Source organism: Geotrypetes seraphini, chromosome 4 (assembly GCF_902459505.1).
Source record: "Geotrypetes seraphini chromosome 4, aGeoSer1.1, whole genome shotgun sequence".
Classification (NCBI taxonomy): domain Eukaryota; kingdom Metazoa; phylum Chordata; class Amphibia; order Gymnophiona; family Dermophiidae; genus Geotrypetes; species Geotrypetes seraphini.
In genome coordinates this window covers 9,812,304-9,838,403 of record NC_047087.1, presented here as the reverse complement: position 1 = coordinate 9,838,403, position 26,100 = coordinate 9,812,304, and the positions used below count along the sequence as shown (strand labels likewise).

Genomic DNA, 26,100 nt, shown 5'->3' with positions numbered 1-26,100 from the left:
ATCATCAAAAATGATAAGAAAAGATTTATTTTCTCAGCAGGCACTGTATTATGGAAACTCAAATAAGTCGGGAAGAATACTAGCAAACTACCTAAAAGTGAAAAAAAAGAAAACAAATATAATTGCTATAAAAAATGAAAAAGGTGATACATTAACAAAAATTGAACCAATCTTAAAACAATTCCTAAAATTTTATAAATCTCTTTATTCTTCCGAGACTTATTTAAATAAAGAAAAAGAAGGTTTAGAATTCTTGAAACAATTAAAGGGTCCAAAAATTCCTGAACATATAAAACGAAGTTTAGAAGAACAAATATCACTAAAAGAATTAGGAACAGCTTTGAAATCCCTTAGAGTTGGATCCGCTCCAGGTGGTGATGGTTATACAGTGGAATTTTATAAACATTTTCAAAATTTTTTATTACCCTATTTATTAAATCTTTTTCAATATCAACTAAATCAAGGTTGTACTAAAGGCACTATGGCAGAATCATTAACAATAGTTTTACCAAAGCCAAATAAAGATCCCACTTTGGTATCAAATTACAGACCAATTTCTTTAATAAATGTAGACGGAAAATTATTAGCAAAAATACTTGCATTAAGATTGGCTAAAGCTCTTCCCCATATTATAAGTATGTCTCAAACAGGATTTGTTGCTCAAAGACATTCATCTCATAACACTAGATTAGCTTTCCATATGTTATACTTAACAAAAAAAATGAATGAGCCTACTTTTACTGTTTCTTTAGATGCAGAAAAGGCTTTTGATAGAATAGAATGGACATTTATGTATCAGACATTAGATTGGTTTGGAATAGGTCCTGGATTCACACAAATGATACAAACACTATATAACTCCCCTTCTGCTAGATTATATATTAATAATACGTTTTCAGAAAAATTTAATCTACAAAGAGGAGTTAGACAAGGATGTCCTTTGTCTCCTTTACTGTTTGATATTGTTTTAGAACCCTTAATATTAGCAATCCAACAAACAAAGGAGATACAAGGTATACCTCATTCAGATAAAGAATATAAAATATCAGCTTATGCTGATGATTTATTATTATATTTGAGGAACCCAGAATCTACCATTCCACATTTACTTGAACTGATTGAAAAATTTGGAAAATTCTCAGGATATAAGATAAACTGGAACAAATCAGAAATACTTCCATTAAATATACATTGTACAAAAGGTTTATTTAAATCATTCTCTTTTGTTTGGAAAGAGGATGCTATTAAATATCTTGGAATTTGGATTACAAAAAATATAGATGACACAATGAAAATTAATGAAAAAAATTTATTACAAAAAGTAACAGAGATGTGTGAGCAATGGAACCCTTTACACTTATCTTGGTGGGGAAGAATACAAACTGTTAAAATGATGATATTACCTGTAGTCTGTTACCAAATGGGAATGATACCAATTTTCTTCCAAAATTCTTTTTATAAAAAATTAAATAAAATATTGACAAAATTTATTTGGCTTGGGAAAAATCACAGAGTTGCTTTAGTGTCATTACAAAGACCAATTGCGGAGGGAGGGGTAAATTTTCCCAACTTCTATAGGTATCATCAAGCCTATATTTTACGTCAAGGTATGTATTGGATCCTCCCAGAGCCCACTGTAAATATTCCAGACTGGTTCTGGCTAGAATGGAGACTTATGTTTCCATTACGTCTTAGTCATGTAGTTAGTATCACGATGCCAAGGCTATACAAAGAACATAAAATATTCATGGATACATGGAAAACTTTAAGATACATAAGTAATCTAACTCCTATTCCAATTAGTAAATCAACAACTCAAACAATTTGGTTAAACCCCAAGATCAAAATAGGCGGTTTTAAAATAATCTGGAAAAACTGGATGACAGCAGGTATTCGTATTTTAGACGACATAATAAAAAATGGTAAAATGCTGGAGTTTTCACAATTGCAACATAAATTTGATCTTAATAAAACACAATATTTTAGATGGTTGCAATTGAAGCAATCCATTCAGGTAGGGTTCCCTGAATGGAAAAATCTTACTAATTATCACAGCTTGGAATTCTTGTGTTTCCAGATAAACTCAATAGGACATGAAGCTGCACAGTGGTATAAATTAATATCCGGATATATAAATAAAAAACCAAAAAATGGTCTTAGAGACATTTGGAGCATTGAGATAAAACACCAAATTAGTGCATCTCAATGGCCACGACTTTGGTCTTGGAGGTTAAAATGTACGATGTCAGCATCTATGAGACAAACTTGGTTCTTTCTTTTACATAGAGCTTTATGGACCCCTACACGTTTACATAGAATTGATAGCTCTAAATCTAATAGATGCTGGCACTGTCATGTTGAAATTGGGACATTAGATCATCTTTTATTCTTTTGTCCATTCATCTTAACATTCTGGAAATCAATTTGGCCTCAAATTAATAGGATGTTGGAAAACCCAATAGCCTTGACATATGATACTATATTATTTGGAACAACAATGAGAAAAAAAAGTCAAATATCATCAAGTAATAACAAACTTTTATTTATTTTAACTGGAATAGCAATACAACAAATCACATTTAATTGGAAAAGACATGACAGGCTGAATTACACTTTCTGGTGGAATTCTGTCTGTCATATATATAAAATGGAGCTAACCATAGCAACACAAAAAGGATATATTAATAGATTTCAAAAGATATGGAGACCATTAACAAATTTTTGTAATGAATGATTAACTTTTCCCAAGATAGAAATTTGATTAGAGAGGAATGGGATGGGATTTTATTTTTGAATTTAACACACTATATCAATGTTGTAAGAATTTACAATAAAGTTGTTTTTAAATATTATTGATTGAATGGGAGGGAGGGAAAGGGGATTAATACATTCAAAAGAAATTATATAAATTTAGAGTTACTGCATAATATTATAAAATATGTAAAAAATTAATGTTCTAAAAAATGTTAAACTTGATGATAATAAGAATGTTTATCAAGTGTATATGTTTAAATTTCTAATAAGTATATTTGAAACACTTGTTGTAACAAAAGAAAATGAATAAAGATTATATAAACTAGAATCCAAAATATATTTTTCACGACACACATATTTACCCCTAAAATATCTAATCCCTTATTTTTTTTTCCCTTAATCATAGTAAATTCTTTCCTTTTCCCTCCCTTTCCCACCCAATACAATGGCTGCTTAAGGATACACATTGGAACTGTAACCCTAATATTCTCCTCCCCTCTAGGCATTCAATATTCAATCAGATTCTCCTTCTATCTATTTATTTTAACCTTTAATTTCTTTAGTCATATTTTCTTAATATTTCATTAATGTATCTTTATCCATTTAACAGTTTTTAATTTATATTTCCTTAGTATTATTATTTACATCATAAATTTTTATCTTAAACATATATTTAGTATATTATTGATGTTTTTCTTATATTTTGCTTTTTCTTTCTTATAAATTTTTTTTTTTTTTTTTTTTTCAAATATTTCAATATTTCATACTTTTATAGTTATTTCATAAAGTCATCAAAACCCATCTTAAAATTTTATGTTAAAATATCATAGGTTCTGGTTTAGAAAGAAAAGCTTTTAGTTTTTCTGGATCCTCGAAATATAAGGATTTATCTCCAGATGATACTCTCATTTTCGCCGGATAATATAGACCATATTTAAAACCTTTTTCTTTTAGTTGAGGTCTCATGTCTAATAGTCTCTTTCTTTTATTTGCTGTGTTTTTGGCAAAGTCCGGCAAGAACCATATTCTAGATCCTTTATAGTTTAGATTTTTATCTTTCTTTGCTGAATTTAATATTTCTAATGCTTGTTGGTATCTAAGCATTTTGAAAATTATTGGTCTTGGCCTGCTTTTATTTTCTGTATTTTTAACTGGAATCCTATGCGCTCTTTCTATTTCTAGTGGTTGTTTCAAGTCCAGTTGTAGTATTTTTGGAATTAAATTTTCTAGAAAAAGGATAGTATTTTTTCCCTCTAAATTTTCTTGTATTCCAAAAAGTTTAATGTTTTTCCTTCTTCCTCTATTCTCATAGTCTTCCAGTTGATCTTTCAATTTATTTAATTCCAGACTGTCATTTTTACATCTTTTTGTTTCGCTTTCTATGACCTCCATTTTGGATTCTAATTCAGTTGTTCTTTTGTTATTACTTTCCATTTGTCTATGAATGTTTAATATTTCTTCTTTCATTTCAGACATATTGATTACTGTTTCCTTAAGCATTTGTTTGATTTGTCTTAGTTCTTCCATAACTTCTGCTTTACTCAATATGTCAGGTTCTTCAATAGGAAGTGGGATCTTGCTTAGTGTTATTTGATCTTGTTTTTGTCTTTTTGCTGATGTGCCAACCTCATTTTTGTTTTGCCTGGTACTTGCCATGTTGTTGTTTCTTTTTTCGTGGATTTTATTTATTCAGTTTTGTTAGGAATCTTAAAATATCTTTCAGTCACAGTTTTTTGTAATATGTCTTTGATTTTTTTTTTTTTTTTTTTTTTACACCAGTGTTGCGTTGTTCTATCACTAAGCAGATTTCAAATCAGACACTCTGTCCAAATATAATATTCAACAAAAGAGAAATCCTTTTCTTCTTCTTCTCAAGCCTCTCTCTCTCAGAATTTCATTCTGATTTCAAGCAGGAGAAATTTTTTCAACAGTAATTTCTTGTTAGTTATCTGCTTTATTGTCTCAATGAGAAAGGAAAAAGAAACTTCCTTTTAATGTGTTTCAGCTCTTTAGAAGTCTCAGTGTTCAGGCACTATGTTATTCAGCACAGAAGAAAAATTTTTTTTTTTTTTTTTTTTTTTTTCTTTCTCAGGCTTTACTTTGACATCAGGCAGGAGAGGGCTATATCAAACTGTCATATTTTTATCTTTTGACAGGCAGCCCTCTATCCCAATCAGTCTGAATTGTAGTCTTTTCTATTTATTAATTAAATGGAGTATTCAATGTTCTACCTTTTTAAAAGTATTTCAAGAAATTGCTTCAAGCAGAGGATAATTTGATCTTTCTCAGGATTCCAACTCAATACTGGCTGGAAGAGAGCTGCTTCAAACTGTCTCAGCTTTAGATTGTTAAACTGACAACTGCCATATAATGAGATCTATTTTTTTCAATACTTCAAGTAATTAGTTGATCTCTCAGGGCTCCGACTGTCTGTGAAGGGTAATTTCAAACCGCCACAGTTCAGGAATTCAACCGACAACAGGCTTCACACTAGAATCAGTCTTTCTCTTACTTCCCTGCCCTTTTTGGTCAGTTTAAGTTTTTAATATTTCTTCTCTAAACCGTGCCGATCCAACTTTCTCTATTTAAAATAGTTTGTTCTCACAAAAAAGAAACCGGCAAAAGGACAATATTGATCTCTCTCTTCACCACCCGTAGGGCTCTGAGTCAGCGCCGGCAGGAGAAATCAAACCGCCACACAGATCGACTGACAGCAGCCTCACAACCAGATCAGTTCTCTTCTTTTTAACTTTTAGTCAGCTTTCATCGTCTCAGCGGACCCTCTCCCCAATCTTCCACTGTCTTAGCAAAGAGAAAATCTTCTGATTCTTTTCCCCCAGAGTCTCTGTTCAGCGCGGGCGGGAGAGGTCTGCTTCAAACCGCCACAGCTCATTCCCTTTTCAGCTTTTCTCGTTGTAAGTCTCTCCTTCCCAACACCTACAAATTTTACATTCGTTGGTCAGTTCAAGTTTCTATCCACTTTCACTCTCTGCTTGCCGTCTCAGCACAGACAAAAGCCGACGAAATTACCTTCTCTCAGCTTTTCTTCGATGTCAGCGTCTTGATGTCGGCACTCTGATTATTTAGCTGTTATTCACTCAATCTTCAACTTTAATCTTAAGAGGTAATATCATCATCAATAATAATTATTTTTTGATGCAATCTTCAAGAAGGGAATATTATTTTTTATCTTCAGTTGCCTAAATGAAGAGGAGCTTAGCGATTACACGTCCATTCGTGTTCGCGTTAAGCCACGCCCCCTTTTAAGACTAATCTTAAAACTTATCTATTTCAAGATGCCTTTGCCAAATCTTAATCTTTTCTTGATTCACTTGTTGATCTCTTTCTCAAAACTAACCTTCTCTTCAGCGCATATCCCTCATACCACGCACCCTTACCCCTCGTGTTATATCCCTTCCCTCTATCTCATTTCTTCTAAGATTATGTAACTTTTCCCTTCCTCCCCACTCATCCTCACTGTCAGGTTTGTCCGTATGTTTTATATGTTTTTTCTTTTTTTTATTTTTCTTACTAATCTTTCTAATACACCATTAAATTATTTTTCCTTTCCTATTTCAAATTTTATTGTTAACCGGTCAGATATTTGTTTTATGATCGGGATATTAAAAACCAATAAACTTGAAACTTGAAGATAGGCACCAAAAAGCACAGAAATTGCTGGGTGCTAAGCACCATTCTATAATATGGGAACCGGTCAGCATTTACACACCAACATTTAAGCTTGTGTACTTATAGCTTGGTCCATAGCCGAAATGTTGGGGAGTGGGTGGTGGAGTGAAGAGCAAACCCCCACTGATACTGCAATTAAGCCACCTTACAGCAAGGGGCACTAGCTCAAAGAGTAATCCACCTTAGGCTTAGGTGGGACAGAATTGCTGAGTCAAAGGGGCGGAGCTAAGGCAGGGAAGAGTTTAAATACCCCGAGGCTGAATAGTTCAGAGAGGCCCTGAGGTACGAGATCATCGCATGGTGGTCCTGTTGGCTAGGGAGAGCCTGGTGGCCAGAAGCTGAGGCTTCGGTGAGGTAGGATAAGTTTTCTTATAACCTTAAGTTCAGATACTATGGACTATAACCGTGAAGCTGTTTTGGAGTTAAGAAGAAGTGACTGCTCTTGAACCTGTAAAAGCCACATCTGGGACTGGCTGAAGCAAGAAGGAAAGAGCTCATCAGGAACTACAGTAAAGTCCCATGCGATTGTTTGTTTAGGAAGTGTCCAGCCTGTGGAGACTTGGGAAATCCTTCCTATCAGGGCAGGATTAACCAATAGGCCAAGTAGGCACATGTCTAGGGTCCGTAATGGTCAGGGGGGCCCGATGAAGGAGGGCATCAACATTGTTTTTTCCAAACGGCGATGGCCCCCTCCAGCATCGATCGGCAACGCGGGCCCCACCCCAATCGGCAACACAGCCCCCCCCAATCGACGGAAAGTAAGACAAGCAAGCAACGCGGGTAAGAACGGCAACGGGAACTGTAATTGTGCAAGCGGTGCTGCTTGCCCAAAGCTTCCCTTTGACGCAGCTTCCTGTTTACGCCTGGGTGCATGGTGGGGGGGGGGCAGGGGCCCAGTGTACTTGTGTGTCTAGGGGCCCTGGATGAATTAATCCTGCCCTGCTTCCTATGACTATATTCTGAAGAGTTCCATCCCTGGCTGCAAAGCCACATTATCACACACAACTTATTGAATACTTTAAATCAATGGTTCTCAACGCTGTCCTGGAGGACCACCAGCCAGCCAGGTTTTCAGGATAGCCCTAATGAATATGCATGGAGCAGATTTGCATGCCCGTCACCTCCATTATATGGAAATCTCTCTCATGCATATTCATTAGAGTTATCCCGAAAACCCGACTGGCTAGTGGTCCTCCAGGACAGGATTGGGAACCACTGCTTTAAATGATGCGTGTAAATGTGGGACCCCCCCCACACCTACGTCCCTTTGCAAATACATGCACAGAACCCCTGTAAGCCACATGCTCCGGATTTTTAGCATCCAAATGGAGTTTATAGCAGGAATATTATAGAATGAGGGGGAACGTTTGCAAGATAAAGTTCGCAACTCAGAAATTCTACAAACTGAAGATGCAACTATCACGAAGATCTGCGAGTTCACGGCAGCCAATCAGCTAGCGGCTCTGCATGGGCAGGAGTGAAGGAAGGTTGCTCCTGCCGCGGTTCACTGCTGGACCACCAGGGACTTAACCTCTCCCTTTTTCCTCTTTTATTTTCATCTCAATGTATTTATTACTCTTTCCTTCCCATCCTCTCCTAATGTATCATGTGCGTTCATGTGTAAATGTTTCCCCTTTTTTTAGTTTAGATAAGTTTTTATTCTTTTTTTAAACTTTTGTTACATTTTATTGTAAACCGTTTAGATACCTGGATGATAAACGGTATATCAAAAATAAAGAAACTTGAAGATAACAGTTGTTGAAATAATAATAATAGTTTATATACCACAGGATCGTGAAGTTCTATGTGGTTTACAATGATTAGCAATGTTTGAGTAGAATTAACATAGTTAAAATTTATTGATTAACAGTTCTAGAGATCAGTTATTGTGGGAGAGATTGTGCAAATCAGTTTCCTATGTACTTTAAGAACAGATATGTTTTTAGGTGTCTCCTAAATTTTCCATAGGCATTGGCAAGCGTAAGTAATTGTTTCAGATCATTGCCCCATAATGCTGCTTGATAAGAGAGAAGATGTTGGTGATGTCTTTTAAATTTACATCCTTTAACCGGGGGAGAAACAAAATTCAAGTTTGAGCTTCTCTTATCTATTGGTTGAAAAGGAGAATAGGTCGGTTATGTATTTGGGGGCTAGGCCGTCTAGTACCTTAAAGCAAAAGCAGCCAATGCAGGAGTCGGTAGGAGGGAGTTATATGATCAAACTTCTTCAACCCAAAGAAGTCAGCCGGGGCTGGCCCTCCGCTAGACCACCAGGTAGGGGGGAGGAGTTGGCGGGAGGGAGATAAAAATAGTTAAAGTTGGCTGGGGCAGGAGACGGGAGGGATTGCTCCTGTCTCGGCCCACCGCTGGACTACCAGGTCTTATCACAAGCCCGGCATTGACCCAAATATAAACCGAGACTCCCATTTTTTGGCCCAAAATCTTAGTTTATGTATGAGTATATAAGGTACAATTGTTCATTTAATAGTTGCTTTGAGGAATGAACCTAGAGGGAGGTTCTTGAAAAACTCCTTTCTTGTCTCCTTGAAAGGAAGACCGGACATGAGTAAATTCAAAATGGTGACAGAATCTTAACTGCCCAGGTCAGCATCCGCTGGCCTAAGAAGTAGAAAAGTGTTTCATATTTTCAGGTTATTTCTGGATCATAACAAGTCCAGAAATATTAACCTGCTCCTGAACCAGTCCTAGAAGTGAGAACTGGTCCAAGCGATGGAGATCTCATTAGCAGTAGGAGCTTCAGAAAATCAAGCAGGGTAACAGCAGCCTTGCCCACTGTTACTCCAAGAACTAAGGGCCTCGCTAGAGGCCATCAAATACTGCACAATTACAGCAGAAGACACTCCATGTAACTACTGTAGTTCCTGTACTTAAGTAAAAGTGTTGTTACTTTTAATAAGAACATAAGAATTGCTGCTGCTGGGTCAGACCAGTGGTCCATCGTGCCCAGCAGTCCGCTCCCGTGGCGGCCCTCTGGTCAAAGACCAGCGCCCTTACTGAGACTAGCCCTACCAGCTTACGTTCTTGTTCAGCAGGAACTTGTCTAACTTTGCCTTGAATCCCTGGAGGGTGTTTTCCCCTATGACAGACTCCGGAAGAGTGTTCCAGTTTTCTACCACTCTATGGGTGAAGAAGAACTTCCTTACATTTGTACAGAATCTATCCCCTTTCAATTTTAGAGAGTGCCTTCTCGTTCTCCCTACCTTGGAGAGGGTGAACAACCTGTCTTTATCTTCTAAGTCTATTCCCTTCAGTATTTTGAATGTTTCGATCATGTCCCCTCTCAATCTCCTCTGTGCGAGGGAGAAGAGGCCCAGTTTCTCTAATCTTTCACTGTATGACAGCCCCTTAACCATCTTAGTCGCTCTTCTCTTGACCCTTTCGAGTAGTACCGTGTCCTTCTTCATGTACGTCAACCAGTGCTGGACGCAGTACTCCAGGTGAGGGCGCACCATGGCCAGGTACAGCGGCATGATAACCTTCTCCGATCTGTTCGTGATCCCCTTCTTTATCATTCCTAGCATTCTGTTTGCCCTTTTTGCCGCCGCCGCACATTGCATCGACAGCTTCATCGACTTGTCGATCATAACTCCCAAGTCTCTTTCCTGGGAGGTCCCTCCAAGTACCACCCCAGACATCCTGTATTCATGCATGAGATTTTTATTACCGACATGCATCACTTTACACTTGTCCATGTTGAACCTCATCTGCCATTTTGATGCCCATTCCTCGAGCCTGATTATGTCACGTTGCAGATTTTAGCAATCCCCCCTGCGTCTTCACTACTCAGGATAACATTTGTTACTTTTACCGATGTAATAATCTCACCAATTTTTACTACTTTTACCTACTTACATCCGAGGCTTAAAGTTAAAAGTAGAAGCAAGATGTAAATGACTATTTTGATGGAATTCAGTTTGCCACATATACAGAATTGAAAGATCAATAGCGGTGCAAAATGGAAATTATAAAAACTTCATTAAAATTTGGGAACCATTAACGTCCTTTTGTCATGATTGATGCCATTTCCTAATATTTCTATATTTAATATGTAAGATAAGGGTGGGGTGGGGGGAGGATTTCTATTATATGAAAAATAAAAATTACTAAAGGGATTTCAGGATGGGAGAGGGAGGGTTATATTTACAACTATAAGTTATAGTGATAAGATGTACAAGTGGTTAAATCTATGTTATTGTGTTGCAATTTTTGTACACTTGATGAAAGTTAAAAGACTATTCCTCGGTAAACGAAATGAAACAACAAAACCTGGAACAGAATTTTACTGTTGTAAATCTCGTCAGCAAACAATTGATCATTTCATCTTAAACTTTGCCGTTCAGTGAATATAGCCTAGGAGAATAGTGGAATTGCCTGTATTTATTGAACCGATTATGGTCTCCAGCCAAACAGAACAGTGATGAGTTGGGTCACTTCGAAGAGGAGAGAAATCTGAAGTTCGCTGTAGCTCTTGCTGACCAGACATCTCTACCACAACAGACTGCTGGTCATCCCAAGGAAAATTTTACACTGGGGTGTCTGTCTACAAAATTGATAAGAGTCTTTAGAGAGGAAGTCTGCTTGTCTGGCCTTAAGACTGAAGGCTTCCTACACAGTTGACGTTCTTGCATCAGTTCTCAAGGATATTCAGACAGAGTTTGCCTTCAGATGACAAACTGTTAGAACCACAACAGACAATGATTCTAACTTTGAGAATGCCTTCTTTGTAATTGGAAAGCATGACGAAGATAATGAAGATGGAGATGCAACACGGATTTACTAAGGGGAGATCATGCCAATCCAACCTAATCAGCTTCTTTGACTGGGTGACGGGGAAGCTGGATGTTGGGGAGTCCCTGGACATAGTGTACCTGGACTTCAGCAAAGCATTCGATAGCGTACCACACAGCAGGTTACTAAGCAAGATGAGTTCTATGGGATTGGGCGATACATTGATGAATGGGTTGGGAACTGGCTTGGAGGTAGACTTCAGAGGGTGGTGGTGAACGGCACTCCCTCAGAAATGACGGAGGTGATCAGTGGGGTGCCGCAGGGCTCGGTCCTGGGCCCGATCCTATTCAACATCTTTATAAGAGACTTAGCAGAAGGACTGTGAGGTAAAATGACATTATTTGCCGATGACGCCAAACTAGGCAATGTTGTGGGCATTAACACAACGGACGAAGATTCAATGCCTGACAACATGATGCACGACCTGCTCCTCCTGGAGCGCTGGTCTAGGGACTGGCAACTCAGCTTCAATGCCAAAAAATGCAAAGTTATGCACCTGGGCGGCCATAACCCATGTAAGACTTACACCCTTAATGGCGAGATCCTAACAAGAACGGTAGCAGAACGAGACTTAGGGGTGATCGTCAGTGAGGACATGAAAGCCGCCAATCAAGTGGAGCAAGCTTCATCCAAGGCAAGACAAATCATAGGTTGCATATGGAGGGGTTTCGTCAGCCGTAAGCCGTAAGTCATTATGCCATTGTATAGGTCAATGGTGAGGCCCCACCTGGAATACTGTGTGCAATTCTGGAGGCCACATTATCGTAAGGATGTGCTGAGACTGGAATCGGTCCAGAGAATGGCCACCCGGATGGTCTCGGGACTCAAGGATCTTCCGTACGAAGAAAGGCTGGATAAATTATAGCTATATTCGCTCGAGGAGCGAAGAGAGAGGGGTGACATGATCGAGACATTCAAACATCTCACGGGACGAATCGAGATGGAAGAAGATATCTTCTGCTTCAAGGGTCCAGCGGCAACAAGGGGGCATCCGTGGAAAATTAGGAGCGGAAAACTACATGGGGACACCAGGAAATTCTTTTTCACTGAAAGGGTGGTTGATCGCTGGAATAGTCTCCCACTTCAGGTTATTGAGGCCAGCAGCGTGCCTGATTTTAAGGCCAAATGGGATAGACACGTGGGATCTATTCACAGAGAAAGGTAGGGGAGGGTCTTTGAGGTGGGCAGACTGGATGAGCCGTGGCCCTTATCTGCCGTCTATTTCTATGTTCCTATGTTTCTAGATGATAAAGTATTCTTCAAGTGTTTCAGGCTGAAATTCTCTTGATCGATATCTGCAGACCCAGTCAAAAGACATCGGTAATCCTGCAGTTTGGCCTGATTTGCAGAAACATTTTAATCAGACTGAGCAATCCACTTTGTGCCAGTGGAGCTGTTGAACACCTTTCTAGCTGTGCTGCTTTCATGACTCGCAAGCACACTCGGACGATGAGTGACAGCCATTTGCAAAATTTACTTTCACTAAAAGCAAAGTGGACTGAATCGTAAAGCAATAAAATGATTGGAATAAAAAGGTTAACAATAGTTACATTCATTGTAGTTACGCTACCTTTTACTTTGTATTCAAAAGGAGTAGTAATAGTAGTAGTAATATATTTTTTACTTTCACTTAAATTTATTAAGATGTTTTTCATTCTACTTTTACTTTAACATTAAAAAACTATATGTATTTTTACTTCTACTCAAGTATTTCACTATTTTATGTTCTTTGATTTGCCTCTGATGATGGAATCCCTAGCAGCAATCATTTTCCTATTTTTCCAGGGGGGGGGGCTTTTCTTCTTGAGTTACCATCACTGGTTGCGCTTCCATCTCAATTCTTTTTTCTTGAGCATTGCAAGCCCCACTCACTTTTGTCCCGGCTAGCAACTACACTACCAATGATAAAATGGGCCTGCGGGGGGGAAGAGAGGCTTCTTAATGGGCTGGGAAGGGAGTGGGAGGATATTCCTGTTTGTGGGCTGAGCTAGGCCCATTTTCAGTTTTTGGCTGAAACCGAGCGGTGCATTTCAGCTGCAGATTTGGTTTTGGTCAACCTCAGAGTCTTGCCCAGACTCTCCCATGTGTATGTCTGCTTGGAAAATACACCCTAAGCAAGATAAGTGCATATTGAAAGAATAGCACGTAGGCACACCTGTCAAAAATCTGCTTATGTGCCCACCTGCTTGCGTGAATGCCTACATTGGGCGAAATCTCTCCTCTTGCTTTCAACCAATACAGTCAGACCACAAAATGGACTTATGCGTTGTTGGGCTCCACTTTATCGATAACTAGGAAGTCCACAATTGATCAAGTTTTAGCTATTGGGGTGCCACTGTGGTGCCCTTAGGTCTAGCCTACATGGCAAACACTGAGGGTGATGGCAGTCTCTGCCTGATACCTTCCCTACGTAATTTTGGCATGACCTAGGAATCGGGATTTTCCCTGTGTTATCGTTGTGTGTGTCTATGGTGAAGGCTTGAGGTTCTCTTATCCCCATCCATGGCACAGCGCTATAGCTAATGCCATCCCATTACCTGGAATGCACTCTGCTGTATTGGCTTCTGTTCACACACACTCTCCTCATCTTCCTCAGTGTCCGATTCAAATAAGTAATACTCGCCCGAATGCAGCACTGCCGGGTGCCAGATGGGAGAGAAGAAGGAGACAAAGCATGAAAAATTCACGATCTGGTACATCGTTAGCAAGAAACACAACAGAGGCATGTCACAGACACTTCTGACTGCATGAATCAAAACTGGAAAGTCAAAACATGTTAATATTTAGTTCAGTCAGCTACAGTCCAGGAGAAGACACCATGTGGGCATTTATGCCGATGACAGCATTCTGGTAGATCAGTAAACTCTGTGCCTCCCACACCGGAGCTTAGAACTCGCATCTTCCTTACAAACACCAGTCATAGGACTGTTCTCCGACTGGACATATTTGGGCTTTGAGGGTCACAAGAACAGGGAAACCCCTGCTGAGAGGAGAGGGGCACTGCATGTCTTCAGAAAAGGAGGCATCCCTTCTGCTCACTGTCATATAAATGGCAGTGACAAAGCTTAAACAAACAAACAGGGAGACCAAACTTCCCACTTGAATCTGTATTGAATGCTGTCACGGACAAACTCCTGCACCACAGAAAGGAGGAACTTTCAAGCCCAGCTAGTCACCTGCAGCAGGAAAGCTGCTAGCACCGATCGAAACCAGGTCCTGGGTCTATGCTGAAGGAAAGAGCTTGAAAAGAGAGGTAACCATTGAGACATCAGAGATAGAAATATCCCAGAGCCACAGGTGAAGATAAGACAGGACAGTTCTGTTAGTAAACCTTTAACTACATGGCGTGATGGATGGGATAAAAGTTGCATTAGCCACAGATAGGAACGTAGACGTGGGCATAACCTCTAGTGGTTATCAAGAGAATTAAGGACTCTCAGTACCTAACCCACACCGAGACTGGCTGCTATTGCTGGAATAACAAGGGTGAGAGTCTCTAGCACAGGGTGAATAACTTCTGGTGGTTACATGGGATGGGATGTTCCCAGGATAGGGGGCTTTTGGGTAACAAAGGTTTGATTGGTCCCATACATTAGTAATGGACTGGTAATAAAGCACAGTTACTTACCGTAACAGGTGTTATCCAGGGACAGCAGGCATATATTCTCACATGTGGGTGACGTCATCTACGGAGCCCCGATGCGGAAGCATTTTCAAGCAAACTTGATTGAAGATTTAAGTTTGCTCTGCTGCTCCACGCATGCGTGCCTTCCTGCTCCACTAGGGGGTGCATCCCCTCGTGGTCTCCAGTTCACTTAACTAGCCAAGAAGCCAACCTCGGGGAGGTGGGTGGGTTGTGAGAATATATGCCTGCTGTCCCTGGATAACACCTGTTACGGTAAGTAACTGTGCTTTATCCCAGGACAAGCAGGCATGATATTCTCACATGTGGGTGACCTCCAAGCTTACTGCAGAGGGATGGAGGGAAGTTGGCAATTTAAGCAAATAGATTTCGCAACACCGATTGGCCGAATCGGCCATCGCTTCTGGACAGGGAGTCCAGACAGTAGTGGGAGGTGAAGGTATGAACCGAAGACCATGTGGCAGCCTTGCAGATTTCCTCAATAGGTGTTGACCTGAGGAAGGCTACGGAGGCTGCCATCGCTCGGACTTTGTGTCCCGTTACTCGACCATTCAGCGCGAGACCAGCCTGAGCGTAGCAAAAGGAGATGCAATCGGCCAACCAGTTGGACAAGGTGCGTTTGGAAACTGGGTGACCTAACCGGTTTGGGTCGAAGGACAAAAACAGTTGTGGGACTTTCCGGTGTGGCTGAGTGCGTTGGAGGTAAAAGGCCAACGCTCTTTTGCAGTCAAGAGTGTGGAGCGCCACTTCTCCGGGGTGAGAGTGGGGCTTGGGGAAAAACACAGGTAAGACAATGGACTGATTTAGATGGAAATCAGACACTACTTTAGGTAGGAACTTTGGATGGGTGCGGAGTACCACCTTGTCGTGATGGAATACCGTGAAGGGTGGGTCCGCTACCAGGGCTTGTAGCTCACTAACCCGCCGTGCGGACGTGAGTGCAAGTAGGAAGATTACCTTCCAAGTGAGGAATTTTGGATGGCATTTGTCTAGGGGCTCAAATGGAGGTTTCATTAGTTGAGCCAGAACCACGTTAAGGTCCCAAACCACCGGGGGAGGTTTGAGAGGGGGGTGGACGTTCAGCAGGCCCTTCATGAAGCGAGTGACTAAGGGATGGAGCGAGAGGGCTTTCCCTTCCAGGGGCTGATGAAAGGCCGCAATCGCACTGAGGTGTACTCGAATGGAGTTGGTCTTTAGGCCGGAATGAGATAGTTGAAGTAGATAGTCAAGGACCAGGGGGACGGGGACCGACACCGGGTCCTGGCTGTGGGAGGAGCACCAGGTTGAGAATCTGGTCCACTTTTGGGAGTAGCGGGTTCTCGTCGAAGTTTTTCTAGAGGCCTCCAATATCTCCTTGACTGATTGAGACACGGGGAGAGCAGTCAGGGGGAGAGAAACCAAGCATTCAGATGAAGAGATTGAAGATTGGGATGTAACAGTGAACCCTGACCCTGTGACAGTAGAGAGGGAAACAGAGGCAGAGGCAGTGGATCTCTGACACTGAGTCGAAGTAGAAGGGAAAACCACGGCTGGCGTGGCCAGCGAGGGGCAATCAGGATCAGGGTGGCTTGTACCGTTTTCAGGTGGATAAGCGTCCGCAGTATCAGAGGGAACGGCGGGAACGCGTACAGGAACCTTCCCTCCCAATCGAGGAGGAAGGCGTCGGCCTCGAGCCGGTCCGGGGAGTATATCCGGGAGCAGAAGAGAGGCAGCTTGTGGTTGTGAGGGGACGCGAACAGGTCTATTTGAGGCGTCCCCCACCGTTCGAACACTCCTCGTAGGGCCTGAGAGTGTAGTGACCACTCGTGTGGCTGGAGGAGGCGGCTGAGTCTGTCCGCCAGGCAGTTTTGTTCTCCTTGTATGTACACCGCCCGAAGGAAGGTGTTGTTGGAGATTGCCCATTTCCAGAGGCGCAGAGCTTCCCGGCAAAGGGGCCAAGATCCTGTGCCCCCTTGTTTGTTTACGTAGTACATCGCTACTTGATTGTCGGTTCGGATGAGAACCACTCGGTCGCGGAGCAGATGTTGGAAGGCTACTGCTGCGAGGTAGATGGCCCGAAGTTCTAGCACGTTGATGTGGCAGCGTCGGTCTTGTGCTGACCACATTCCTTGGGTGCGCAGGCCGTCCAGATGGGCTCCCCAAGCGTACTCCGACGAGTCCGTGGTGAGTACCTTGCTGTGGGGTGGGGTGAGGAAGAGCAAACCTTTGGAAAGATTTGAAGAGTCGGCCCACCAGCGGAGCGATCGTTGCAATGAAGTAGTCACTGTCACTGAGTGGTCGATCGGGTCCCGGTCTTGACGCCATTGAGACGCCAGGGTCCATTGAGAGATTCTCAGATGGAGGCGGGCGAAGGATGTGACATGGACGGTGGAGGCCATGTGGCCCAGGAGGATCATCATCTGTCGGGCTGATACTGAGGTCAGCCGAGAGATCCTTCGGCTCAGACTTACTAACGCCTCCAGGCGCGGAGGGGGGAGGAAGGAACGGAGGCGAACCGTGTCCAGCGTGGCCCCGATGAACTGTAGGGATTGTGAGGGGCGTAGTTGAGATTTTGGGAAGTTTATTTCGAACCCCAGACTTTGTAGATAGGTAATAGTCTGTTGGGTCGCTGAGATAGCCCCTTCTTTGGACGGGGCTTTGATTAGCCAGTCGTCCAGGTAGGGGAATACCTGGAGGCCCTGGGAGCGTAAGGTTGCTGCTACCACCACGAGGCACTTGGTGAAGACCCGAGGTGATGATGCTAGTCCGAAGGGGAGGACTCGGTATTGTAGGTGCCAGTCCCCTACTTGGAAACGCAAAAACTTGCGGTGAGCGGGGTGCACTGGGACATGTGTGTACGCCTCCTTGAGATCGAGGGAGCAGAGCCAGTCGCCCTCGTCGATCAGGGGGTAGAGTGTTGGTAGTGAGAGCATCCGAAACTTTTCCCGTACCAGGAATTTGTTGAGGCGTCTCAAGTCTAGTATTGGGCGTAGGTCTCCCGTTTTTTTTCGGTACCAGAAAGTAACGGGAGTAGAAGCCCTTCCCCCGTTGGTCGGGGGGGACCTTCTCCACTGCTCTCAGGCGAAGCAGGTCTCGAGCTTCGGAGAGGAGTAGAGGTAGCTGAGTCCTGTTGGGAGGGCAATTCCTTGGGGGGTTGTCCGGGGGAATGGCCCGAAAGTTGAGAGAGTACCCTGATGAGATCACGCCAAGGACCCATGCGTCCGTCGTGAGTTGTTCCCAGCGAGGGTAAAAGGCTTTGAGTCGACCTCCGATGGGAAGGTGGTCTGGGACTATGGCGGAGGGGGCCCGCCCCCTTCCGCGTGTCCCGTCAAAAGGACGGGGATGGTTTGGTGGTCGCGGGCGGTTGGGACTTGGGCATGGCCCTGTGATGGGCTTGCGGACGTCTGGGTGGGGGCCGCGAGAAAGCAGGGGTGGACTTTTGTGGGTAGCGGCGCGGAGGGGCCCTGTATGGCCTGGGCGCTGGCGGTTTGGGCTTTTGCCGGACAAGGGAGGCAAATGAGCGTTCATGTTCGGAGAGGCGTTTTGTCGCCGCCTCGATAGTGTCATCGAACAATTCCTTTCCCACGCAGGGGAGGTTTGCTAACCGGTCCTGTAAGTTGGGGTCCATGTCGACCAGGCGCAGCCAAGCTAGTCGGCGCATGGCGATAGCGAAGGCAGCTTCTCTGGAGGAGAGTTCGAAGCCATCGTAGGCCGCGTGGAATAGATGAAGGCGCAGGTTGGAGAGGGACTCTAAAAGCAGGCCGAACGTTTCCTGTCGGGAGGCCGGTAGGTCAGTCTCAAAGGCTCTCAATAGTCCAATGAGGTGTTTGAGGTATGATGTGAAGGTGAAAGTGTAGCTTTGCACCCTAGAGGCCATCATTGCGTTTTGGTATAGTCTCCTGCCGAACTTGTCCAGGGTTCGGCCTTCCCGGCCTGGGGGTACCGCTGCTGAGACACGGGACGGGTGAGCCTTTTTCAAGGAGGTTTCCACCAGCAGCGATTGGTGGGAGAGCTGTGGTTGCTCGAATCCCGGATAAGGTACTGTGCGGTACTTGGCCTCCATTTTGGAGGGTACGGCTGTGACCATGTAGGGGGTCTCCAGGTTCCTGAAGAAGGCCTGTTGGAGTACCGGGTTAGGTGGTAAGCGGAGGGACTCTCTGGGCAGTGATGGCATATCCAGCTCCGCCAGGTACTCTTTAGAGTATCTGGAGTCGGACTGGAGATCTAAGTCCAATGCTTGGCCCATGTCTTGGACAAAGCGAGTGAAGGATGGGCGAGATGTCCCCGGAGCCCCGTGCGGGGTCAGGGAACGAGACCTTCGCCGGGTGGAGAAGGATAAGGAGGCTTCCCTCGAGTATCGAGGTTCATGCTCTGATCCATGCTCCGTGGTTGGGGAAGCACTGTGAGAGTGTTCCGGGGTTGTCGATCTTCGGCGTCTCGAGGAGCCCCTCGGAGACGATGCCGGGGTTAGGGGTACCGATCGATGTCGGGTTGGTGACCTCGATCCGGACTCCCTCGGAGAATGCGTCCGAGGGGGAGTTCGGAGGATACGCGGGTTGGAGAGTGATAACTCAGCCACCCTTAGTGGTCCTGTACGAGGTGTGGGGGAACGGCCTCGTAGGGTTGGTGAACCTCGGGCCTTCTTGGAGGTACGGCGGTTCGAGGTTTCTGTCGTTCTAGCCCGACGTTTTGCCCCTCGGCGGTCCGCAGAGGGGGAATGTCTCGGGCGTCTCGGCGAGGAGTCCGAGGAGGATGGGATGCGGCGAGGATTGCGCACCTTTCCTCGAGGTTGTTCGGTGCGAGGCTCAGGTTGGTCTGGCGCATTCGAGGTCGAGGCCGATTGAAACTGGGCTATTGCAGCGGACAGCTCCGACGTGATCATCGCTCGGAGTAGGTCCTGGAAGACGGGCACGGACAGCATCGAAGGCATGTCCCCTGCCTCTGTGCGCTCCACCGGGGGCGACCTCGTATCAGAGTATTCCCGTGTGGTGGAGGCACGGCCCGAAGGCTTGGAGGGCTTAGACGGGGCTGTAAGCATGGGGCTTCCGCCATGCGTCGCCGTTGTCCCCGAGGCTGGCTTCTTCGCTGTTACAGAACCTGAAGAGGGAAGAGGGGACTTACCCGGAGCCGAGGCTTTCTGTTGTCCCGAGGACTTCGGGGTCGAGTCTCGAGGCGATGCCGAGGTTTCCGGGGCCGAGGTCAAGGCCGGGGCCGAGGCCAGGGCCGACCTCGAGGCCGAAGTGGGGGGTTGGTCCGGGGTGAAGAGATCCGCCATGCGGGCTTTTCTTCGGCGGAGGGCCCGGTTTTGGAAAATAGCGCACTGGGGGCAGGAGTCGGTTGGATGAGTCGCCCCCAGACAAAGGATGCACCGGCGATGCGGGTCTGTGAGAGAAAGAAGCCGCTCGCACCGGGTGCACTTTTTAAAGCCGGTCAAAGGCCGGGACATTAAATCGAAAGTAGCCGCGGCTCGATTAGCCACGCGGCCACGGGGACCCGGAAGCCTCCGGGTCGTTGAAAACGAAGCAGGAATCAAGTAAAAAGGTAAGGAATTCGCGCACAGCGACTTAATCGTGAAAAAACAAGAAAAAATCGCGGTGCTAGAAGGCAGTTGGGGCAGAGCCTGAAAAACACGTCTTCTAGGCTCGCGGAAAATTTTGAACTGGAGACCACGAGGGGATGCACCCCCTAGTGGAGCAGGAAGGCACGCATGCGTGGAGCAGCAGAGCAAACTTAAATCTTCAATCAAGTTTGCTTGAAAATGCTTCCGCATCGGGGCTCCGTAGATGACGTCACCCACATGTGAGAATATCATGCCTGCTTGTCCTGGGATAATAATAATAACTTTATTTTTGTATACCGCAAATACCACAAGCAGTTCAGAGCGGTTTACAGTGGAAGAGACTGTACAGACAGCGATGTCACCGAAAATATTTTCAAATTACATTGGTAAGTCGGGGGAGGGTTAGGTATATCCGGAAGTATACTGTGTTAGTATACGCCACGCTGTACATAGGATGAATACCTGAAGCATGATCTAACCAAGGACGCCACCACTTGGTTTCCTGCTTGGAAGTCTCCTCCTTGCCACTTGGCTCTGTGGAACAGGAGATGGGCACACAGCTATATGAGAACATGCCCCTCTATAACACGAATCATTAAACACCCCAATCAAATTTTATGTAACATTTATATCCTAAGTGGTTTTGCATTCAGGTACTTTATCATATTTCCCTCTCTGTCCCGGCGGGCTCAAACTCTATCTAGTGTACCTGGGGTAATGAGGGGATTAAGTGACATGCCCAGGATCACAAGGAGCAGCGGGGGTTTGAACCCACAACCTCAGAGTGCAGTGGCTGTAGCTTTAACCACTGCCCCACTCTACAAATCAAAATGTATTAAAAGTAAGCTAAGTCTAGGACAATGAAGCCATTGTGACATCACTGATGAGGTTGGCTCTTAGTGGTGGAATGAGGCATTATGATGTCACAATACCAGCTCTGGTGATCAGAGGCTGAAACTCTTCACAACTATTCATCTCCCAGGGGAGCTCAGAATGGTTTACATTAAATTATTCAGGTCCTCAAGCATTTTTCCCTGTCTATCCTGGTGGGCTCAAACTCTGTCTAGTGTACCTGGGACAATGAGGGGATTACGTGACTTGCCCGGGGTCACAAGGAGCAGCGTGGGTTTGAACCCACAACCTCCGGGTGCTGAGGCTGTAGCTTTAACCACTGCACCACACACTCCTTCACGGTCCACACATACCCTCTGCAACAAGTGCAAGCACGATAAATTTATCCACAGCATTAAACGAAAACATTTCCCTTCATCTTAACACTCCATTTGCAATTACTATAAACACCACTACCTCACCAGTATACCCACTCCACCTCGTAACACATGGCTAGTCTGGGCGCAGGGGGGTCATCTGGATGATGCATGTTCCATGTCAGAGTGAACACAAGCCGCTAGCATTGTTTTGGCTTCCATTCTCACCTGCCCCATCCAGCTCCGAGTCGGTCCTACAAGTGCCGCACTTCCCCTGGTGGTATTTCTCTTGCTTTGCTCGAATTCGCTCCATCCTATGCAGTGAAAAAAAAAAGAACAAAAAAGCCACTATTTACATTTCCTATGACGTGCATGAGCTCTCCCTGCGTGTACTAAAAAGAACGGCTTCTCTCTGCTATGAAACAGGAGACACGTGGCCCTTGGCTCTCCCTCTCCTAGTGCTTGGAAGCAGTGCAAGGACTTTCCTCGTGAAAGTGCCTCTGTCCAACAGCTATTGCAAGTCTTCCTAGTGAATGGCTCGAAGATGTTGACCCTATGGTATTACAGCTACATATGAGATATAGTACAGCAAGGCTTTATGCTGGCATGGGGGTGGAGCACAGAGCAGTGCCCAAGGTTTTGGGGAGGGGTATTTGCATTCCTTAGGAATATCGTGGAAGTTGTTCTACCACAATGCATAGAGATCTAGCGGCACTAGAAAAGATTCAAAGAAGAGCAGCCAAGATTCCTCTCGTATGAGGAAAGACGAAAAAGGTTAGGTGCTCTTCAGCTTGGAAAAGAGACGGCTGAGGGGAGATATGATTGAAGTCTACAAAATCCTGATGGAGTAGAATGGGTACAAGTGGATCGATTTTTCGCTCCGTCAAAAATTACTAAGACTAGGGGACATTCGATGAAGTTACAAGGAAATATTTTTAAAAGCAATAGGAGGAATTTTTTTTTCACTCAGAGAAGCTCTGGAACGTGTTGCTGGAGGATGTGGTAAGAGCGGATAGCATAGCTGGTTTTAAGAAAGGTTTGGACAAGTTCCTGGAGGAAAAGTCCATAGTCTGCTGTTGAAACAGACATGGGATGGTAGCGTGAAATGCTGCTACTAGTTGGGTTTTTGCTAGGTACTTATGACTTGGATTGGCCTCTGCGAAGACGGGACACTGGGCTTGATGGATCTGACCCAGTAAGGCTATTCTTATGTTCTTAACTGTTTGCTTAATGTGCGTGTTCCCTCCCCCCCCCATCAAGTGTGAACCCTTTGTGGAAATTGATAGCAAACGTCTTCACAGATAACAGCCTAGTCTTGGTTGCAGCGTGGAAGCAACCAGAACTGCCTCCAAAAATAGATTATGTAAACCTCATGTCCAAACTGACTGTCCTGCATGGCGCAAAACTACCAGCATTAAGAACCTCCTCGTATGGGAGCCATGATCCAAGAATGATATTATTACGGTCCTAATTGGACGTCTCTTCAGTTTTACAGTTCAGAACGTAACTAAGTCTAGGACGGCCAACGTCCCATCCAAATCCCACCCTCACCACTCCTCCAAAAACGCCCCTTTTAGCTCTGGTCATTCAGCAGCACTGTGAAGGCGTAAGTCGTTTTTAAATACGTCTAAAACCCTGTTCGATTATCGGCACTTGGACAACTTTTGTTACTGATTTAGGCCGGTTTTTAGACGTTTTTCTGTTTCGATTATGAGCCCCTAAGCTTCCAATCCCAAATTTCATCTATCATTCAATGATGTTTTTTTCTAAACTCAGAAAAATTTGCTCATTAGCAGCTTTCCTTTACCCCTCGGCTCTCATGAGATGGGTCCAACTGGATTATTGCATTTCTTTCTATCGGGGTATCAAAAGTAAAGACATGCATCGCTTGCAAAGAATTCAAAATACTTCCATTTAAGTGATAACTGGAGTGAGAAAATTCAATCACATCACCTCGTTACTCAAATCCGCCCACTGGCTCCCAATTTCTCAAAGAATCACGTTCAAAATCCTTCTCCTCGTATTTAAAACACGGATGTTTCATTCACCCACCCACCCTCCCTTATCTCAATCAGCTTCTCACACCCTTCACGCACGCTCCGCTCACTTCAGCAATATCTACTCATAAGACCTACAGCCAAGTAAATAGTTTATGATTTTACACGTTCCACTATCTTATCGATCACCATGGAATGTGCTCTCTTCACAACTCAGATTGGAAGCTTCCCTGGAGAAATTCAAATCTACCCTTAAAAGCGTTCCTTTTCCAAGATGCATAACAATTCCTACATTTCATTTCCCCTCCTTTCAGTTCTACGAGACTACGGGACCCCGAATGCAAGATGCAGATATGATCTACATTTTTTAAACTCCCTTTTCTACATATTGTCGTTCCCTCTCCAAGATCTCTACTAGAGAATGACAAAAATTTGCTCCGTCAAAAATTACTAAGACTAGGGGACATTCGATGAAGTTACAGGGAAATACTTTTAAAACCAATAGGAGGAATTTTTTTTTCACTCAGAGAAGCTCTGGAACGTGTTGCCAGAGGATGTTTTTAAGATGGTTTTAAGAAAGGTTTGGACAAGTTCCTGGAGGAAAAGTCCATAGTCTCGTAGACAAATTTGTCCCCGTCCCCACAGGAACTCAATTTCCCTGTCCCGTCCCCGTGAGTTTTGTTGCTGTCCCCGTCCCTGCCTCCTTCCTGTAAGCTCTGCCTTCACTGCACGAGCCTCGAACACTTATGATGTTAAAGTGTTTGAGGCTTATGTAGATGAGGCAGAGCTTAAAGGAAGGGGGCAGGGATAGGAAAAAAACTCACGGGGATGGGACGGGAAAATGAGTTCCCGCAGGGACAGGGAAAAATTTGTCCCCATGTCATTCTCTAATCTCTACCCTTTGTTTCTCGCTCTCTTCTATGTTTTTACTTCTGTTGTAATTATTGTACACTGCATTGATATTATTTTGAAATAATGAAAGCTGGAAACTTACTGTCTCTTTAGCTGTGCCAGGGACTTCTTCTCAGCCTCCTGGTAGGACCTCATGCTTTTCACAATACTGGCTTTGACCAGTTCAAAACCTCTGTGGAAAATGTTAATTATTATTTAATTAATTAATTTATTTTTTAAAGTTTTTATTGATTTTTTCATATAACAACAAGTGTCATAAATTTTCATACAATTATTTTAACAATACACTTGAAATTTCTATAATGTATTTTATATAAAACATATCTTATATTATCCTTATTATGAATTTACATATATAAACTGTAATGATTTTATCAATTATTATTTAATTATGAATCCTCTTCCCTCCCTTTATTTTATTATTGTCATATAAGAATAATATCTATTATGATAAATTATTTATAATTTATGATAAAAGAATAAAAACCTTACCCCCTCCCTCCCTCCCTCCTTTAACCATTATCTTATTATGGGAAAAATGAAAATCAATCATTACAAAAATCTGTTAATGGTCCCCAAATCCTCTTGAACTTATCTAAATATCCTTTTTGTGTTGCAAATGTACGCTCCATCTTATATATATGGCAAACTGAGTTCCACCAAAAATTATAGTTTAATCTGTCACAATTTTTCCAGTTATGTGTAATTTGTTGTACTGCTACTCCAGTCAATATAAATAAAAGTTTATTGTTATTTGATGAAATTTGACTTCGAGCTCTCATTGCAGTTCCAAACAAAATCGTATCATATGTCAAGGCTACCGGATTTTCTAACATCCTATTAATTTGAGGCCAAATTGATTTCCAAAATATTAATATGAATGGACAATAGAATAAAAGATGATCTAATGTCCCTGCTTCTAGATGACAATGCCAGCATCTATTAGACTTAGAGCTATCAATTCTATGTAAACGTGTAGGGGTCCAAAAGGCTCTATGTAAAAGAAAAAACCAAGTTTGTCTCACAGAAGCTGACAATGTACATCTTAACCTCCAAGACCAAAGTCGTGGCCATTGAGATGCATTAATCTGATGCTTAATCTCAATGCTCCAAATATCTCTAAGACCATTTTTTTTCTTTTTATATACAAATTCAGATATTAATTTATACCACCTTGCGGCCTGGTGTCCCATGGAATCTATCTGAAAACATAAGAATTCTATATTATGATAATTATTAAGATTTTTCCATTCAGGGAACCCTACCTGAATGGCCTGCTTCAATTGCATCCATCTGAAATATTGTGATTTATTCAAACCAAATTTATTTTGCAATTGTGAAAACTCAAGCAGTTTACCTTTATTCATTACATCCTCTAGAATACGAATTCCAGCTATCATCCAATGTTTCCAGATAATTTTAAAACCGCCAACCTTGATCTTTGGATTGAGCCATATTGTTTGAGTCGTTGATTTAGTTATTGGAATAGGAGTTAGATTACTTATATATCTTATAGTTTTCCAGGTATCAACAAATATTTTGTGCTCCT

General features: G+C 43.3%; 1 protein-coding gene across 3 annotated transcripts in view; it reads right to left on the bottom strand.

Moving 5' to 3' along the window:
• Nucleotides 1–26,100, bottom strand: part of PIEZO1 (piezo type mechanosensitive ion channel component 1) — a 400,254-nt gene that overhangs the window by 105,467 nt on the left and 268,687 nt on the right. For 2 of the 3 annotated variants that reach the window (XM_033942562.1, XM_033942563.1), the window contains exons 28-31: nucleotides 24,634–24,723; nucleotides 21,871–21,956; nucleotides 20,897–20,968; nucleotides 13,790–13,887 (exon numbers count right to left, since the gene is read on the bottom strand). In XM_033942562.1, coding sequence (XP_033798453.1) covers nucleotides 13,790–13,887; nucleotides 20,897–20,968; nucleotides 21,871–21,956; nucleotides 24,634–24,723 — 346 coding nt within the window. The remainder of the gene's footprint in view (nucleotides 1–13,789; nucleotides 13,888–20,896; nucleotides 20,969–21,870; nucleotides 21,957–24,633; nucleotides 24,724–26,100) is intronic. The other variant, XM_033942564.1, reaches the window with a different exon arrangement.